The sequence below is a fragment of the Zootoca vivipara genome, chromosome 15 (genome assembly GCF_963506605.1).
Source record: "Zootoca vivipara chromosome 15, rZooViv1.1, whole genome shotgun sequence".
Lineage (NCBI taxonomy): Eukaryota > Metazoa > Chordata > Lepidosauria > Squamata > Lacertidae > Zootoca > Zootoca vivipara.
This window is the reverse complement of record NC_083290.1, coordinates 23,417,446-23,437,667: the sequence shown is the minus strand read 5'-3', so window position 1 is coordinate 23,437,667 and position 20,222 is coordinate 23,417,446. Positions and strand designations below refer to the sequence as shown.

The 20,222-nt window shown below is 47.0% G+C and overlaps 1 protein-coding gene across 1 annotated transcript in view; it reads left to right on the top strand.

Moving 5' to 3' along the window:
• TECTA (tectorin alpha) overlaps positions 1–20,222 on the top strand; it is a 70,860-nt gene that overhangs the window by 28,903 nt on the left and 21,735 nt on the right. Inside the window, exons 7-10 of the mRNA XM_060268588.1 lie at positions 943–1,535; positions 5,257–5,830; positions 10,232–10,842; positions 13,984–14,545. Of these exons, the coding sequence (XP_060124571.1) occupies positions 943–1,535; positions 5,257–5,830; positions 10,232–10,842; positions 13,984–14,545 (2,340 nt within the window). The remainder of the gene's footprint in view (positions 1–942; positions 1,536–5,256; positions 5,831–10,231; positions 10,843–13,983; positions 14,546–20,222) is intronic.

The window sequence follows — 20,222 nt, the reverse complement described above, 5'->3', positions numbered from 1 at the left end:
CACATGGCTTTTTTTTCAGCCAGAGCTCACTGGAACTCAGTTCCAGCACTCTCTTTGCCCTTCTAAGAGAACAAGGGAGGCATTCACGGTGCGTTCCGGCACCTTTTTTTCTAGAAAAATAGCACTAATTAAAACACAATTAAATATGTAAACACAGTTCAAGACAACAGCAGCAGCAGCAAATGATTTCAAATCCCATGCAGGTACAAACTGGGAATATAGTTCTCTACTTGGAAGACTTGCTGAACAGGGTACTCCTTCACCAGGCACCAGAAAGGCAACAGAGGAGTACTTGTGTGGCAAGGAGTTCCAAAGGCTGCCACACTGTAGGCCCAGTTTTGACATAATGCAGAACGAGACTCCTAACCGGATGCAATGATCGGTTGCGTAAGTAAGGGATGAGACCATCTGTTTTGGACTACAGCTCCCATCAGCCCCAGACAGCACAACTGCAGAAGCTATCGTGGAGGGATAAAGCTAGGAATGGCTACCGGCCATAAAGGTTATGTTCCATCTCCACTGTCAGAGGCAGTGAGCCTCTGAATGCCAGTCGCTGGGACTCACAAGTGGGGATAGTAGTGGTGTGCTCAGGTTCTGCTTGTGGGCTTTGCATTTGGTTGGCCACTGTGAGAACAGGATACTGGACTAGATGGGTCATTGGCCCCTGATCCAGCAGGGCTCTTGTTATGTTCTTAAGCTGAATGACAGCCTGTGTGGTGTAGTGGTTAGAGTGTTGGGCTACGACCTGGGAAACCAGGGTTCCAATCCCCACTCAGCCATGAAGCTCACCAGGCCAGTCACTCACTCTCCACCTAACCTACCTTGCAGGATCGTTGTGTGAAAGAAGAGGAACCATGTATGCTCCTTGGAGAAAAAGGTGGGCTATGAATGCAATAAATGAACTGGCTAAATCAATAAATGCCCCTTGTCTGCTTCTTCCAGCTGCTGCGGTGCAGTGTCCAGAGTCCAGCCACTACTCTGTGTGTACCAGCAGCTGCCCGGCCACCTGCTCAGACCTCACTGCCCCCTTGACCTGCACCTCCCCTTGCACCGAGGGCTGTGACTGCAACGAGGGCTACGTCCTCAGCACAGACCTGTGCGTCCCAGTCCACCAGTGCGGCTGCGATGTGGACGGCCAGTACCACGCCATCGGAGAGTCGTTCTGGGCCTCAGTGGACTGCACGGTGCAGTGTTGGTGCGAGGACGGAGGGGAGGTCACCTGCTTCAACTCCTCCTGCCAAGAAGGAGAGGTTTGTGCCGTGGAAAACGGCTACCAGGGCTGCTACCCCAAGAGGGAGACATTGTGTCTGGTCTCCCAGGATCAGGTACTGCACACCTTTGACGGCGTTACATTCGCTTACCCCCCAGACAATTCCTACACGCTGCTCAAAACCTGCCCAGACAGACCCAGCTTTCTGGAAGTGGACATCAGCAAAAAGAAACCGGAATCAAGTCCTGACTGGCTTCGGAGCCTCATCATCCATATTGCCAGCCAGGAAGTCAAGATTGGAGGCATAGACAACTCTGAAATCAAGGTACTGGCTTGTGTCAAACAGCATGCTCAGTAAATTCTGTTGGTGAAAGGTCATCCGGTGAACTTCAGAGCTGAGTGGGGATTTGAACCCTGATCTCCCAGGGTCCTACTCTGAGTCCCACTGTCCTCCACTTGTGTGCCCCCTAAATAAGTCTGGGGGTTTCCCCGCCTCCCATCTTTAAGTCCCTGATCTTGGTGACTTAAAGGGGAAGCATGGGGAGATGTGGGGGGAAAAACTTTGCTGGTCTCTTCCTTGTTCACTTTTAAGCCTTAGAGTAAGCACAATGGATTTTGACAGGTAGGCAGCTTTGCCCACTTATCAAATGTGGCCTGCAAGGCTGACCCTGATAAGGATTGGGCCCACGGAGCCAAAAAGTTTCCCCACTCTTGGCCTGGACAGATCCACAGCCTGACATAGCAGAGCAAAGAGTTCTGGTGGAACTGAATGTAACATTCATTGTGTACTGCAAATATGTGATTGTTTGCTAATATCCACTCAGATGCTGAGCCAGTGGTTAAAATGCAGGTCTTCTAAGCCAGCAAAACAATGCTTAGCAATAATAACAAGTGCGTTCATACTGAACGTGTGTCATCTGCCCCCCTGTCCTGGCTGCCTGATGAATACAAGGGTTGGTTCTTTTCTTAATCCTGCCAAGACAAAGGATCAACTGTGATAGGAAATGCAGAGTGTCTCATTAGCTACACCCGCCACTGACATTCTCCCCCAGATACGCATTTTATCAGGCAGTGTTAACACTAATGACGGAAGACACAAAATGAGTTTACATGAGCGATCAAACAACCTCAGCTTGACGCTGTGCTGCTCACAGTTAAAAGAATTGTGTGTCTCTTAAAAAGACAGATATATAGAGAAGGAGGGAGGGACGGAAGGAGATGATGTTATCTGCATGAGCGAAATTTACATGCAGTTTTATAAATATATAAATAGCAGAAAGTTTAGGCAACTTTGACGATGGTTAACATTTGAGTTACAGTCACCGCTCGGGCTGCATACTTTTCAGGGTGCGAATGGCCCCCCGAAACGGATTGAGTACGCAACCCGAGGTACCACTGTATATAGATGAATAGAAAATGGTATGAGATGCAGAAGAAAATGTTGTTAGTGGGCTTCATGGAGGGGAGGAGGGAGAATTCAGATAATTCAATATTTAATTATTGTATTCTATGTTTGAATGTCAAATCAGATAGATAGATAGATAGATAGATAGATAGATAGATAGATAGATAGATAGATAGATAGATATAGTTTAGGCAACTTCAGTCAGGACTGTAGGAAGAGAGTGGGGAGCCCCCTAACTATGGAATTCACTTCCACATGAAGCAGCAGCAGCGGCCACCAACCTGGATGGCTTTGAAAGATTATAGGACAAATTCATGAAGGATAAAGGCTGTCAGTGGCTACTAGTCACAATGGCTCTGCTCTGCCTCCACAGTTGAAAGCAGCAATGTTTCTGAATACCAGTTAATGGAAACTACAGGAGAAGGGGTGGAACTTATCCAAGTTTGTAGGCATAACTGCCTCCTGCGGGAGCAAATTTCATAGTTTAACCATGTGCCATAAGTTCTGAACCTTCTAACACTCAACATCACTGGATGTTCCCAGGTTTTAGTAGCCTAAGAAACAGAGACAAACATTTCTCCACACAATCCTATTCACCTCTATCATGTCCCTGCCCTAGACTCACCTTTTTTCCAAACTAAAAAGCCCAAAACCTTGTAACTTTTCCTCCTAGGGGAGTTCCTGTATCCCCTTGACCATTCTGACTGCCCTTTTCTAAACTTTTTCCAGCTGTACAATCCTTTTTGAGGTGAGCTGACGAGAACTGTATATACAATATCCCAAGTTGTGGTTACACCATAGAGATATTATGAGTTTTAGTTTCAACGTCGTCCCTAAATTTTGCAGGCTTCCAAAGCCCTGCAGAAACCTGGTAGACCTTGTGGACTGAGATAGGAGCAAGATGGATTTACCTGCCTGTCCCAGTCAGCAGTGCCTCTGCTCCACTGGCTTGAACACTGGGAAACTCCTCTCCACATCCTAGGCTCATGCACACAGGCAACACTGCCACCTGGTGGAAGGATGTGTGCTTTAGCGTTCGCGCTGGACAATTTATTTAAAACAGTTTTCAGCACAAACAGCACCTTCGAACCTGTCTCATACGATTTGCTTGCATGTATGAGCACTGCTAATGTGTGATAGGAAGCAGAGGAGAGACATTATAAAAAACAAATTCACCTTTTCGTCAATCAGATGGTGACATTTTGTGATGACATTTTGCTGTAAAAACTGATTTTGCAAACCTGTGTTTAGTAGTCAGACTCCATCCCTGCTTCATTCCACCACCCACCACCTCCTATTCATTCCAACAAATGCATGTTTACACACTGGATGTCTGCATCTGCAGATCAATGTGTCTCAAACACACCTCTGTCAGATCAAGCGTCTCTGACCTGCATACTGTGATCACCTCAGATTTGTTTGTTTTAAAATATCAGGGGTGCGAGTGCCTAGAATGGTTTGCTCTGCAACAACCACAGGAGCAAATCACTTCCCAAAAATTAGATGCAGGGGTCAGCAAACTTTTTCAGCCGGGGGCCGGCCCACTGTCCCTCAGACCTTGTGGGGGGCCGGACTATTATTTTTGGGGGGAAATGAATGAATTCCTATGTCCCACAAATAACCCAGGAATGCATTTTAAGTAAAAGGACACATTCTACTCATGTAAAAACATGCTGATTCCTGGATCGTCCACAGGGTGGATTTAGAAGGTGATCGGGCCGGATCCAGCCCCCGGGCCTTAGTTTGCCTACCCATCAATTAGAGAGTTGGACGGATCATTTGAAGAACTTCTTGTGATTTCTTTGCGTCAAAGAGTCCTTACAGATCACCGTATTACTGCACCAATCCCTCATCTTTGGGACTAGGCCATTTCAAGGGCAGTCCATATAGCTACTAGCCATGATGGCTATAAGAAACCTCCATGTTCAAAGGTAGTCTACCACTCAGCAAAGCCGGTGGTCAATTGGCTAGCATTGTCATTCAGCTACCCACATCCCAAACCTACTTCTGAACCCCAGAGCCCCTTAGAAGAAGAGAATAGCTTGGGCAGACGTAGCCAGCCCTGTTCTTCCTTGCCCAAGGACTTTCCAATGCACTTTTCAACAGTTTTGAAGAGAATAAAGGGAGGGAAAGGCCAGGAATCAGTTTCACAGAGCCGAGAGGCTTAAATACAGGAGTAGGGATGTCGATGGAACATAGGGACACAAGAAGATACCTTACACTGAGTTAGACCATTGGTTCATCTAGTGCAGTATCGCCTACTCTGACTGGCAGCAGCTCTCCAGGGTTTCAGGCAGGAGTCCTCTCTCAGCCCTACCTGGACATGTCAAGGATTGAACCTGGGTTCCTCCGCATGCAAAGGGGTTCTCTGCTACTGAGCCACAGCAGAAAACCCAATTCTGTTTGCTCCAAATGGGTGCTAAAGAGCAGTTTTCCCCAGAGGAAAGCAGCAGAATAAGAGGAAATGTGGATAAGCCTTTGTTAGCTCCGCCTGTCCTTGGCTCTGGCGCCACCTACTGTTGGCCTCCCTGCTTTTCACCCTCCCGTTCCCAATGGACACTAGGCACCACTGGCTCATCTCATCAACTTTCCTCTTCATTCATTCATTTGTTCTCTTCCCCTCCCCCCACTCTTTTTGCAGGTGAATGGATATGAAATGGAGCTTCCATATTTCCATCCTTCCAGCCAACTGGAAATCTACCGCAGCAAAAACGGGACCGTGGTTGAGTCCGAAGGGCTGATACATATCCTGTACATGGACTCTGGCATGCTGGAGATACGCCTCTCAACGATCTATTTCAACTGCACCGGGGGCCTCTGTGGCTTTTTCAACGGGAACAGCAGCGATGAATTCTGCTTCCCTAACAGGAAGTGCACGGACAACCTGGCAGTTTTTCTGGACAGCTGGACAACCTTCAATGAGATTTGCAACGGGGAGTGCGGCGACCTTCTCAAGGCCTGCAACAATGATTCGGAGCTCCTGAAGGACTACCGAAGCCGATCGAAATGTGGCATCATCAACGATCCCACCAACAGCTCCTTCCTGGAGTGCCACTCAGTGGTGAATGTCTCCGCTTACTATCGGACCTGCCTCTTCCGCTTGTGTCAGAGTGGGGGGAACCAGTCAGAGCTCTGTGACTCAGTAGCCCGTTATGCCAGCGCCTGCAAGAATGCAGAAGTGGATGTCGCTCCGTGGAGAAGCTTTGACTTTTGCCGTAAGTCAGTGCGTGCGCCTTTTTGTCAAAGGTGTGGCCCTTTGAGCAGACCTCCACAAGTCCCTTAAAACCTCAGATCCATTTTTTAAAAAGTAAATTACTAGTCCTCGTGGATTATTTATTTTATACAGGTTAAGATCCAGAGAGCTCATTACAGGGATCTAAGGAGCTTGCCTTGTGTGCTCAAAGACTTATATGCAGTCCTTTGGGTCCTGCCATTCAATGTGTACCTTTTATCCACAAGGGCTCAGTGTATTGTATTGCATTATATTTCTTTCCCATCATTCACCCTAAGGCCCCCAGGGCAGGTTGCAACATTAAAAGACAATATTAAAAACAATTTAAAACAACTTACAATAGTAAAAAACAAGGCGTGTCCTCAAAGTATACACCTCAAGTGTCAAAAGCCAGGGGCAGCATTCTCCAGAAGCTGTATAATGAAGGTGCCAGGCACACCTTTCTGGGGAGGGAGTTCTGCAGCTTAGGGGCCACCACAGAGAAGACCCTCTCCTGGGCCGCCACCTCCTGAGCTTCTGAGGGTACCAAGAAGGCTCCCTCTGCCAGTTTCAGCACCCAAGTGAGTCTGTAGAAAAGGAGGGTGGTTTTTCAGATATTTGGGGCCTGAGTCATTTAGGGCTTTAAACAACCATGTTGAGTACCTTGAGTTGGCCCGGAAATGAAATGAACTGGCAACCAGCTTTAAAAACAGGGTTTATATGAGATGTAGGTGGAACCCCAGCCAGGAATCTGGATGCTGCATTTTGAACCAACTGGAATTTCCTAGTCGTCTTCAAGGATAGCTCCACGTAGAGCACATCATAATAATCCAACTTCGAAGGTAGTATAGTGATCTCTAACAAAAATGGGTTGTAGCTGGAGAACCAGCTGGATAGAGCTTAAAAAAAATAAGGCCCTTCTAGCCACTGAGGCCCCCTGAGCCTCCAGCCACAGTGGAGACCAGGAGCACCCCCACAGTGCAAACCTCCTGCTTTCAGGGGAGTGCAACCCCACCCAGGGAAGGCTGCCTTCCCACCTCCCAGACATGAGAACCTGGGACCCATAACAGGATTCGGGTATCCCACACACATACCTGCAAAATACACACACACACACCCCACCCACCATAATGCATTTCACTCATCTATGTAGATTAAAACAGTGTTGCAAAAACATTACCTTTGTGCCTGGGGTGTTCTCTCTCTCTCTCTCTCTCTCTCTCTCTCTCTCTCTCTCTCTCTCTCTCTCTCTCTCTCTCCCCAGCTGCTTTTTGCCTCTAGATGCACTTTCTTAATTAAGTAATTTTCAAAGAATGTGTTCTAGGAGACATCAGGAGTTTTATTGCTCCGTGTTCTTGAATTGCAGTAGGGATCCCGACTTAAGCTGTAACAACAGAGGCTCATTTGAATGAGAGAGACGGTTGTGTGGGGGAGGGGATTTCTTTAGCTATGGTGATATTCTTGCTGACAGTGGTATTATTATCATAATCTAAAGGCAGATGTAGGCAGATCACACTGCAGAAGCTCAAGAAGGCTTAGCCAAGTTGATGCAAACGGAAGGACTTGGCATTGGAGATTTGGCAGGCGATGAGCTTTCACACAAACTCGGAAGTCTGTGAATCTTTTAAGGGGAGCAGTTGGAGATACACTGGCTGCAGTCATACATAATGCTAAACCATGGTTTGTTTTAACTATGCTTTTTAAAAAAAGAAAAGAATCATCCTACGAACATGAAACCAGAGTTTTTAAAAGTCACAGTTCAGGAACTGATTCGCATTGTGATTTGTTGCCAGAATCATGGTTTGTTGCCAGAGCTGGGTTTGGACACTCAGACCACACTTTGGCTAAACAAAAACAAAAAACCCAGTTAGCGTTTTGTATAAAACTAGGCCGTTGAGTGGCCCTTTACTGAAGCACAAAGTTCTATCCAATGCTAGTCCTACTCAGAGTAGACTCACTGAAGTGAATGGACAGGACTAAGGACCCCTTTAATCATAGTATGTAAATGAGGGTTTCGGAAACCTGGTTCCCCCCCTAGAAACCACCTACATAAAAAGAGCCCGGCTGGATCAGACCAGGTCTCCACGCAGCCCAGCCCCCTCCTTCTCATGGTGGCCGATCAGATGCCTTCAGGAAACCCTAAAGCAGGGCTTAAAGGCAACAGATCTAGTTCATTCCCAACATGTGTGGGTCTGCAGTCCTGATATTCAGCACCCAAGTGGATAAAGCTGAACCAGTAAGAAGGGCCACAGGTTCCTGATAGTTAAACCATGGAACGCACTCGCAGAAGAGGCAGTGATGGCCATGAACTTGGGTGACTTTAAAAGGGGATTGGGCAAATTCACGGAGGAGAAAGGCTACCAATGACTCCTAGTCATGATCCCATGCTCTGCCTCCACGGTCGGAAGGAGTAATGCTTCTCAACACCAGCTGCTGGAAACCTCAGAAGGGGAGAGGGCTCTTGTGCTTGGATCCGGCTGGTGGCTTTCCCACGGGCGCCTGGGTGGCCACTGTGAGAAGAGGATGTTGGGCTAGATAAGACATTAGCCTGACCCAGCAGGCTCTTCCTGTGTTCTTATGACTATAACTGAAACAAACTTAACAGCATATTGATATGAGGCGGCCGGGGGGGGGGGGAGGATAACAGGGTAAACAGGAAGGATACTCCATCTAGCCCAAGGCTGTGTAATGTAGCACAATGCTGAGAGGATAATAAACAAGGCAATGCAACACAATGACAATCTGAATGACAATAATTGACAAAGAAACTAATAAAGCAGCTTGAATAAGAATAAAATCATGCAGTAATATTGCAAGGCTTTGCATTGTCTCTTCCCTAATAAAACTCCCTCCAGAGGATTTAGCTGAGAGCATCCTAGGCTATCCCGACTTCCCTCGTGTTTCTAAATTGCTGAACATTACAGCATCAAATTCTAGTGCAAAGGATCAAGGATTCTTCCACCTGAAACACATAAAGCAGGAAGAAAGAAAAGGGAAGCGAATTAGACCTCTTAGTCAAGAGGCATACTGGCTCTGAACATGGCAGTCCCTGTTTAATCTAATAGCCACTGATAGGCAAATGAATGGAGGAGAACACTAACTCCCTTTTAAAGCCTTCTAAACTAGTGGCCATCAGCCCCATCATGGGGCAGTGAGTTCCAAATGTTAAGTATGTCTTGCTTTAAACAAGGGTTTTCTTTTGCCTGTCCTGAATCAGTTTCATTGTATGATCCTGATTATAACCCCCAACCCCACCCAGCCATGGGGGAAACTGTTCATGGAACCATAGAATTGTAGAGTTGGAAGGGACCCCCTGCAATGCAGGAATCACGCTAAAAGAACGCCATCCATTGCCATGGAGAGAGGCTTGTGCGTGCACCTTTCTTGCTTAGTTTGAAAATGGGAATGCACACGACACATCCAGGGCATTTGTACTACAAAGCACTTCACCAAACAATTGCTCAACCCTGATCGCTAGGACTGTATAGAGGAGGGGCTGGGCAGGACTGAGCCCAGAGTGATTGGCCTTAGTTTGGCCTGAAAGCCCATCTCCTTCTGCTCAAAAAAGGAGAGAGGGATGAATAGCTCTGGTCTGGAGCCTGTGATTATAAGCTTCCAGAAAAGCAGAATCATTTTAAACCTCACCCTGATATCTTTGACAGCTGCAGACCAGAGTGTCCTCATCTTGTTGGATTTTTAAGCCTGTGCTGACTTTTTGTTTATGTTTTTCGGGAATTAACCTTGCCTGCATGCATTTCCAGGCTTCTGTTCAAAAGCATAAGGACTGGAATGTAGCTTTCCCCCCCCCCCCCATTTAAACAGCAATTTGGGATTCTAAAGACATTGACACCTACGCTCAGTACAGAATTTGATTGCAGATGGGTGCAAAACACATGGTCCTGTCTAGACCTGGACTGGACTAAGGGTTTATCCAAACTTACCTTTCCTCTTCTCTTTCCAGGCTCTGTGTGTGAACATTTATCTTAATTTAATTTTTGCCCCAGAGCTTTCCTTGCAAAAACCTGCTCTTTAAAGTTCAATTGGAACAAATGGCAATCTGGGAAAAAAAAACATTGAATTGATGTTTGCTCCAATTGTGCACCGAGTGGCAGGTTTTCACAGGAAAAGCTCCGGGACGGAAACAGAAATGCTCAGACAAGGAACTTTTAAGCATGGACCTATGACTGGAAAGAGAGGGGCAAAGGACAAGTGCGGGTAAGCCCTTAGGTGTGGAAGCCGAGAAGGTAATTCAGGATTGGAACTAACTCCTATCTCCTGAGTTTTTCATTGCTTTTCCACCCTGAGGCATGCTACAATGTTGAGGCACAGCATGGCAGGACTTCAAGAGAAAGTGGCTAGCTGCCAGCTGAACTTGTGCTTCCCCCCTTTTTTTCTTTTGCTCCAGCTCTCACCTGCCCGGAGAACAGCCACTTTGAGGAGTGCATGACCTGTTCGGAGTCCTGCGAAAGCCTAGGGATGGGCCCCATCTGCCTGGACACTTGCACGGAAGGCTGCCAATGTGACGATGGCTTTGCCCTCCGGGGCACCCACTGCATTCCCAGGACCGAGTGCGGCTGCAGCTTTGAAGGCCACCAGCTCTCCACCAACCAGTCGTTCTGGATGGACATTGACTGCCAGTATTTCTGCTACTGCAACGGGTCCGACAACAGCGTGCACTGTGAGAACATCCCCTGCAAAGAGGATGAGTACTGCATGGAGGAGAGCGGCCTTTATTACTGCCAGGCTCGCACCGACGCCTCCTGCATCATCTCCGGCTACGGCCATTACTTGACCTTTGATGGGTTTGCTTTCGATTTTCAGAGCAGCTGCCCCCTGGTCCTCTGCACCACCATCTCCCGGCAGAGGTCGGAGAGGTTGGAAACATTCCCCGAGTTTACAGTCACTGCCAAGAATGAGGATCGGGACCCTTCCCTGGCCTTGTGGGTGAAGCAGGTGGAAGTGGAGGTCTTCAGTTACAACATCATCATCCACCGGGCCTACAAGCACACTGTGCTGGTGAGTTAACGCAGCAACACTGAATCGATTTATTACAGTCTGTAGGCCAGAATTGAGAAAGTGTGCAATACATACAAATGTCAGAACAAAACAGATGGAAAAGTAGAACATAGAAACCACAACAATCTCAGGTTAGCCCCTGAAGAGGGCCCTTCCAGTTTTAGGTGGTGAGTTTTTCTCTTGTTCTCACTGCTACTGATACAAATTCAGCCACTGTCAGTGATACCTTTGGGTTTTAACTTCCATTAGTTATTGAACTGGGGTCACATTGTACCTGAGAGCCAAGCAGCTCTCCATTTATGATGGGGAGGTGACAAATGCTCCAAGGGGTTGAGGATGTTGGGCAAGGGAGCAGAAAGAGAATAGGTGGATAGAGATGTAAATTCATGGCTAATTCTTCTGGAGACTGAGGGACAGGACCGCCTTTGAGGGACTGGCATCCTTTATCCCAGGCATCCCCAAACTTCGGCCCTCCAGATGTTTTGGACTACAATTCCCATCTTCCCCAACCACTGGTCCTGTTAGCTAGGGATCGTGGGAGTTGTAGGCCAAAACATCTGGAGAGCCGTAGTTTGGGGGTGCCTGCTCTATCCTCTAGCAACTCCTGAAAGATGACTGTCAACTCCTGTCCTCCTGTCTCTGAGAAGCAGTAATGCTTGCTTGAAACCACAAGATGTAGGGTGCTCTTGTGCTTGGGTCCTGCTTGCAGGTTTGCCGCAGGCATCTGGCTGGCCACTGTGAAAACAGGATGCTGGACTGGATGGGCCATTGGTCTGATCCCAGCACTAGCAGACCTACATTTATGGGGCCTTGAAGCTTGAACTGTTATGGGGGCCCCTTCGTAACCAGCAATGAGATCTGAGTAGCCACTGCTATCTTCTTCAATGGGGTTGTTCCACAACAATCAGCACATTACACACACACATACTAGAACATCTCATATTTTGATAACAGTTGCTATACTGGATTATATCCCATGTCAAAGTAAATAGAGTGAATCAAAATTTCCTATGGCTTATAGTTTGGGGGATGAATATTAGAGAAATGTTATATACATGCATGATGCATCATAGAATGATGAAGTTGGGTCTACCAGACCCAATTTTCAAAGCCATGTGGATTAAAGTCACTTCTGGAGCCCCTCTGGGATTAGTGGCCCTGGAGCTTAAATTTTATCATTTTCATAGTAAATCTATCCCTGGATCCCATCAACTGGCATTCAGAGGCATACTGCCTCCAACAGTGGAGAAAGAACCTAGTCATCATGCCTAGTAGTCACTGATAGCCTTTATTTCCAGTATATAACTTTGCAGTGACTGCAAACCAGAAGGATCTAGATATGTTTAAGTGTTGTGGAAACCAATAGGGCTTAAATGCACTGTTAAATATTGTTTCCTTTGCATTGGGTTGTCAAGGTTAGCTTCGTGTATTATTATTTTTCCTGCACAGTTGAAGGAGGAAAACACTGTCATGGATGAAACTCTTCTGTCACTGTTTTTACATGTCTGGGCTCAGTCCTCCCGGGAGCAGAATGTTGTTGGCTTGTTCTCTTTTAAATAGCAGAGAATCCACAGAAGTGTTAAACAGGAATCCCAAAGGACTGAAATGAAAATCTGAATTCAACCTCCTTTAGCATTGTGGTGAGGATGAAGTTGGCTATTCAGTGACTCTCAGTCACAGAGTCAGCTGGAAACAGTTGTTTCATGCCTAAGGCAGGAAATACAAATGTTGCCCTGCATGATGGTAAAAAGACAACAGTAAGATAAATATTTGGCAACGTTCTTCCCCCTAACAGCATCCAGAATTTGCTACCTAAGACGGACTGATTCAGCTTGCCTACCAGTAGGGCTGGCACTGCTCAGTAATGGGACATCACAATGTCTCCATATATCATGGAATCAAGTCCCTGTCATGGCCTTGGCCTCAGGTGATAGATAAGGCTAACTAATTGGCTGAATTTATATCCTTTTTCTCCAAAGAACTCAATGTGGTGTACAGGGTTTGCTCCCTTCACATTTAATCCCCACAACAATCCTGTGAGGTAGGCTAGGCTAAGGAGCAGTGAGAGCTTTGGAAGGAGTGAACTAGAGGGAGGCTCTTATAAGGCCTCAATCAATGCTCAACTTTCATTGGAGAAAGTTGTGTACTTGGAGCCAGCCAAGGTGCTGAAACCCCAGCTGCCGGTCCTTGTGGATTCTTGCTGAGAAAAGGTCAGAACCATCTCACATGAGATGGCTGCCCATAGCTCCCTCTCCATCTGTACATGAACACGTGATCTGTTGGGTTTTTGTGAGTCCAAGGTGGGTGGAGGTTACTCAGACCAAATATTTGGCACGTGTACTGTTACAGTTGCAGACTGTAAATACTGGTGCACCACAATCTCCCCATTTGTCAGATGAACCTGGAGTGTTTATTATGAACCCGTAGGCACACTCCACCTTGATTTCAATGGGTTTCAGTGAACCCAGCTTTGTGTGTTTAACTATTATAAACCAGTGTGCGGTGCTTCTCTCCTGCTGGATAGATGTGTCCCTTTTCGCTCATGGCACTGGTATTCTATTCTCTTTCTTCCAAGGAGCTCAGAGCAGAGTTTTAACTTGATGACAACCCTATGAGCAAGTTGGACAGAGAAATGGTGACTGGCCCAAAGCCACACAACAATTTCCACAACTTGCGCGAAGACCAGGTTTTCTGTGTCAGACCATCTTTCTTTGAAACCCACCTCCCAAAGCTAGTTATTTATTTTTCAAGATTTACATACCATTTGATTGTAGTAAAATCTTAAAGTGGTTTACAAAATGTATTAGGTAATAAAATTACCAGTAAACAAAAACAAAAAACAGTTAAAAAAACAATTTGGATTGTTCAAAAAAAAAGAGAGATTAAAGTCAACGATAAACTAAACATTGGATTAAAAGAAGTCAACATTCTATGCTTCTAGAGAGGCTAGCCTAAGCAAAAATGTTTTTAGTGGATGCCGGGAAGGGGAGGGGAGGAAGGCACTTGCCTCATGTCGATAGGCAGGGAGTTCCAAAGTGTGGGTGCTGCCACACTAAATGGTTATTTGCTAATAAATGCAGAATGAGAATGGTGGTGCCAGTTGTCTTGGTCACTAGCTAACTTCACTGCATCTCTTTGCAGATCAACAATGAGCGCCTTTACCTACCCTTGAAGCTTGGACAAGGGAAAGTTAACATCTTTGCCTTTGGTTTCCACATTGTCGTGGAGACCGACTTTGGGTTGAAGGTCGTCTATGACTGGAAAACCTTCCTCTCCGTCACCGTCCCACGGAGCCTTCAGAACAACACGTACGGCCTCTGTGGGCGATACAACAGCAACCCTGACGACGACCTCCAGACCTCAGGTGGCGTTGCCGTCTCTAGCATCAATGAGTTTGGCCACAGTTGGGCCAAGAGGGACCCCTTTTGCCAGGTTGGCTGTGGTGACAGGTGCCCTGCCTGCCGTAAGGTGGAAGGCTTCTGGAAGCCCCAGCAGCTGTGCAGCTTGATCCCCAGCAAGAGCGGCGTCTTCTCCAGGTGCCACAGCAAAGTCAACCCCACCTTCTTCTACAAGAACTGCCTGTTTGACACCTGCATCGATGGTGGCGCAGTGCAAACCGCTTGCAGCTGGCTGCAGAACTACGCCAGCACCTGCCAGACCCAGGGGATTGCTGTAACCGGCTGGAGAAACTTCACCTTGTGCTGTGAGCTGAGCCTGTTTTAATCTCTGTCGTTGTTCATGAAAACTGTCCTTTTGTTCCATCTCCAGCAGCTCCACTGATGTTTAACAGGGATATTTCTGGGTTGTTGTTTTTAAGGGGGTACTTTCTTCTTAAAGTAAATTTGGGGAGGCGATCGTAGCTCAGGGGTAGAGCACGCATTTTGCACACAGAAGGTCCCAGTTTATTATCTGTTTCTTGCATTCACACCCCACCACCTTTCTCTCCAAGGAGCTCAAAGTGGTGTACCTGGTTCTGCTCCTCCTCAATTAATCTCACAACAACCCTGTGGGATATTTTAGGTTGAGAGGCAGTGACTGGCTCAAGGTCACTCACTGAGCTTCATGGCTGACTGGGAATTTGCACCCTAGTCTCCTGGGTCCTAGTCTGACACTCTAACCACACTGGCTTCAGTTGAAAGGATCAAGTCAGCAGGTGATGGGAATGATTCTGTCTGAGGTCCTGGAGAGCCAGTGCCGATCAGAATAGAGCACCCTAGTGTAGGGAGAAACAGTCTGATGTGATATAAGGCAGCTTCTTATGTTACTATGTCTAAAAGTAACCTGACTAGGACTAGGCCTGGTTCTAAGTAAGCAAGTGTCTAGATCTCGAGTCTCAACACCACACTTAGGTCCAATTTCCTTTCCTGTTCTAACAGCTTCAAAAATAGCTGGCTGTGTGTTGTTAGCCATAGCTCCTGCTAATCTGTGGCCCTTGAGATGTCCCAACTTGCACGGCCAATGGTCAACAACGAAGGGAGTTGTAGTCCAGCAAGATCTGAAGGGGCAGAGGTTCCTCACCTCATGCTAAAAGGAAGGGGTGGGCCAGGCAAAAACAAAGAGAGGAATGATTTGTCATTGGAAACAATGGCAGAGAAGAGTCTTATTGCCCAGGCAAGACAGAAATCTTGACATGGAAGCTTTTATAGGGGGTCATAATCTAGGCTGTAGTTGGTAAGAAGCTTCCTGGCTAGTCTATCTGTCACCCACCTCCTCACTGGCCAAAGCTTGGTGTTGTGCAGGGGTCGAGTCTCCACTTTAAGCAAAGGAAATGATGGATTTGTCAATTTCGGGTTCTTGCTATTTCTCATATTTCCCATCTTAATAATAATAATTATAATAATTTTATTATTTATACCCCCCTCCCCCAATCTGGCTGGGTTGCCCCAACCACTCTGGGCAGCTTCCAACACATATAAAAACATAAATTCAGTTCCCCACATTTCTACATCCATTTTTGAAAATTCATCCACATTTCAGTGCAGATTTTCCTATGCATTTTGGCCTAACATACACGTTATTTTCACAAAGCAGTTTCCCCTAGTACCATACAATTTTGTCCTCTGTCCTCGGTAAGTTGACCCTAGCTGATGCATGTTTGCGTATATTACTAGGCTGGAGACATGCACGGCAAGGTTCGGATAAATGCAAAAGTCAAAGGATGACTGTGTTTTGATTCGGACATCGCTCTGCAAAAGCGTGAATTGGGCAGATCTGCCTTTAAATGCGAGCTGAATCAGATATCTCCCCTCATCCCTAATGACACCTCTCAGGCCTCGGATTTCACAAAGGCTGTGAGCCTGAGCATTGGCATGGATTCTTATTTTAAATGCACAAAGCTGGCTGACGAGGCTTTTGCCCTGGGTGCTGAAGAGTCAGCTGCTTGGCACTGTTCCCCAGTTCATCAGTATGGCTGGCCATCCTTCTGCCCAGTTCCAGGTCACTTTGTGGTCCACTTTGCAACAGCAGATTCAGTGTGATTAACTGCTCAGGGAGACATCTGAAATCTCCTCTGCTCTGCCTCAGACCTCCCTCTCAGTTTTCTTTGCCTCGTTTAATGATTGCTCTTTACATGGAGAGGTTGTTGTTGTTGTTGTTGTTATTGTTGTTGTTGTTGTTGTTGTTGTTGTTAATCTTTGCGAGACCCTCTGAGGTACGCAGAAGTGGAGCTCGGGTTGTATCAAAGATGGAGAACAGTTTCATGATGCTGAGGTTTGCAGGAAGGAAACAATGAGTGAATTGCTAGGAATGGAAAGAAAGAAAGAAAAAAAGAGCGAGCTTCTCTGTGCCAAGGTTTCCCAGAGAGAGGCAGAGACTCCGATTAGGGCACCTAATGACAAAATGGAAAGTATTGGATAAAAATGACACAGATAAGAGGAGACAGCGGAAAAGAATAGCTCAACAAATGCCTCAACATGAAAGAGATGTGTACCAGAGTCACGGAAGATTATCTCTCATGTCACCGGCTTCATAAAGGAAACGCAGCCACAAGAGGATGAATTATGGGTTGCTCCCTAAATCTGACAGATATTTAAGAACTCAGCACAAAAGCTCACTTTGACTTTGGCAATTCCTTGGATTCATTGCTGCAAACCTGCTGTGGCATCTCCTAACAGCCTGCCCTTGATCTGGCTGCTGTAAAAGTTGAAGCTGTTGTCCTTGTATTGTCTGGAGTGCCGTGTGGGGCAGATTTTCCCCAGCAGTTAGCTCATCAATGGGTGTGCATGCAAAAGGTCACAGTTTCAGTCTCTAGCGCAGGGGTGGGAAACCTCAGGCCTTGGAGTCATGTTCAGCCCCCCAAGCCTCTGTCTGGCTCTCAGGGATCTTCCCAGGCCACAGCCTCTCCCCAGCCAGGTATCTTACTGCTTCTGCTTTGCAGAACCTTGAGTATTTTTGCCTGGCTGCAGTGTGTCCTTGGATTCTGATAACACAGTCTGCACCTGCATAACAATTGTTTTTAGTTGTTTAACCATTTGTGTGTTTGTTGCCCCTGGGCTATTTTGGGAGGAAGAGTGGGACATAAATTTAATAACCAATAGCGACAAAAAATAATGAAAATGTGTTGATTCTGAAAGTTATAAAATTAGAAGGAAAGCAAGCAAGCAAATAAATAAATAAATAAATGATACTAACATGTGCTTCATTGGATATTCATTGGAGAATAGAGAGGGGTGTATTAAGTAACTGGTCTGCTGTACAAAGGTTAAAAAATCATGTTAATTGCTCCATTCAGTTTTGCATCTGGCCCTGCAGGCTGAAATGGGTCACTCCTGATTGCACCCCCTCAAAAAAATGCACCTGGGGCAACAGCCCCCCCCCCAGCCCCCCATGCTATGCCACCGGCCAGATATGTAGCTTCATACACTCACTTTGCTTTTGAAGCACTGTCTAAATAATAAATGCATTTGACTCATCCAAAAACAACTGGGACTTTGTGAGTATTCTAATCCAACATTTACAAAGCACTTGCTATCACTGTGGTCCTTGCTCCAAGGCCTAGAAGCTTTACTTGCAGCAGGAAGGAGAAATAGCCTTCTCAGTGTGAGTGGCATGCAGAGTGCCATTGTCACTGCCAGGGATGCTGGGTCTTGTGGTCCTTGACAGGAAAAGACATATCACTGGGATCTGGGAGCACAAAAAGCCACCACCTCTGCCATTCACTGTTCCAAGGTAAGCTTCCGGGGGATCTTGGAACAGAGGGAGACAGATGTGGCTCACTGGACTGAGCCAAGCACAGTCTGCCTAATTGTAATGAGAAATGCTAAACCAGGCATCCCCAAACTTCGGCCCTCCAGATGTTTTGAACTACAATTCCCATCATCCCTGACCACTGGTCCTGTTAGCTAGGGATCATGGGAGTTGTAGGCCAAAACATCTGGAGGGCCGCAGTTTGGGGATGCCTGTGCTAAACCTTTCCAGATGGGACCTGCTTGTTTCCAACCTGTTGTGCTACAGAGTAGGCCCACTGAAGTTACTAAACATGACTAACGTAGGATCATTCATTTTGGTGGGTCTGCTCTCAGTAGAACTTAGTTGGCTACAACCAGCAGTGCAGTAGCAAATTCAAAAGTGGGTCACAGCCACACCCCTCCTAAGATTACACAACCATCTAATATTATACAATAATAATAATTTGAGATGCATTGCAATGATCGATGCAGATATCTCTGTGTTGCCTTTCAGCCAGACGTATTTTCTGGGCACGGACATGGGCAAATGTTTTGGAGTGTTCTGCACCATTCTCTTGAAACTGAAGCACCTTGTGTTTTCAGAGTTCCCAAATGCTTTGCTTTGGAGCATCCCATGGCTAAAAAGCTCTCCTTTCACGCTGGCTGTGCGGCTCTAGGGCATTGCAGACAGGGACTCTACTGCAGAAATAGTAATTAATTTTAAACCCACTGCAACCTCATCACTGAATACAAACCTACATAAGGAAGGACAGTCAGCTGCAGCATTCTACCAGATTGTCCCCTGCCAATGTACCCCCTACACCAGGTGTCCTGTGCCTTCACCAAGGTGGAAGGGGAGTCAGGTACCCCCCCCCGGCCCCCAGTTAGAAGGGAAGAACTGTTAAATAAGCAAAGGTATTTTTCTTGCACATCCAAACCCATTTCTGGAAAGATGTAGGTTAAATCTCCAGTCCCAGCGGCAGCTGTTCTTCATTTGTCAAATGCAAATGTTATTAGTTTATATATGCGAGCAAAAGAGTGCGTATTTGTTCTAAGGAGGCCTGTCTCTGTGGTCAATAGGATTACAATCTACCGTTCAATTACTCTCCTCATAAATGAAGATGCAAAGCTCCTCCGGCAGGCAGACCGTCTGGCAAATCAATTGAAAAGTCATTTTCATCACTAATAAGATTTAAAAATTAAATTTGGATCATTTTCTATTCACAAATTGATGGCCTAAATCAGCTCTGCTCCTGAAATTCAAGGACCTGAATGCAGCTGTTAGATGGAGAGAGGAGGAGAAGCAGAGGACTTGTGGATGTTCTCCATTCTGCCCTTTCATCTTTTGAGTGTTTGCAGTAGCTTGGCTTTTCAGACTCTCATAGGGTGGATACAGTTGTTTTTCAGAGGCACAGAAAGGTGCTCTGGAGGAGCAGTGGCGGCTGCATCCAGTGGGCAGCCAGATGTCTAACCTCCTCCCCCCATGGCCTGCTGTTACCCACCTTTCTGTGTCAGGTTGACAATAGCAGAGGAAGCAAACTGCACCCTCAAAGGACTTGATCTGGCCTCAAGACTGCCATTTGCTGACTCCTGTGTTGGTCGGTGGAGCTGAAGAAAGGTGTTTGCCCAATGTGAGACTTGGGGGTCTCTGTCGTACTGGTTTCCAGTGGTGGAGGAAGGTGCGGGGAGGCGGTCCGATATGGGCGCCATCTCTCAGGGGGGTGACAAGAAGGCACCCCGTGGGGGCTTGCCCTGCCGCCCCCGGGCGCGGCAGCACAAGCCACCATCATCGCACTGCTGCAGCCGCGAACGGAGGATCCCTTCGATGCCACTGCAGCCACAAGCGGAGGATCCCACCGCCGCTGCTGCAGCTGCGAGCAGAGGATCCCGCCGCCATCTGTACAGCGCTCGAGCGGCAGTGGCGGTATCGGTGCCACTGCGCATACATCGTACATAGCGGTGCCATACATGCACCGTACATAGCGGCGCCACACATGCGCTGCTGGGTGGTTTGCCCTACCCAACACCTCGCACCGGGTGCTTTTCCTTCGCCCCTCTCTTCAGATCTCCAGATTTTCTTTTGTTCAGAACAGAGCCTTCTTCATTGCAGTTCCCATTTAGGTATTAGGTGGCTGCTCCATGGTAGGACTGCCTCTCCTCACTACAGAAGGTCAGACAAAAAGCCTACCCAGGCCAACTCTCTGATCTCACAGG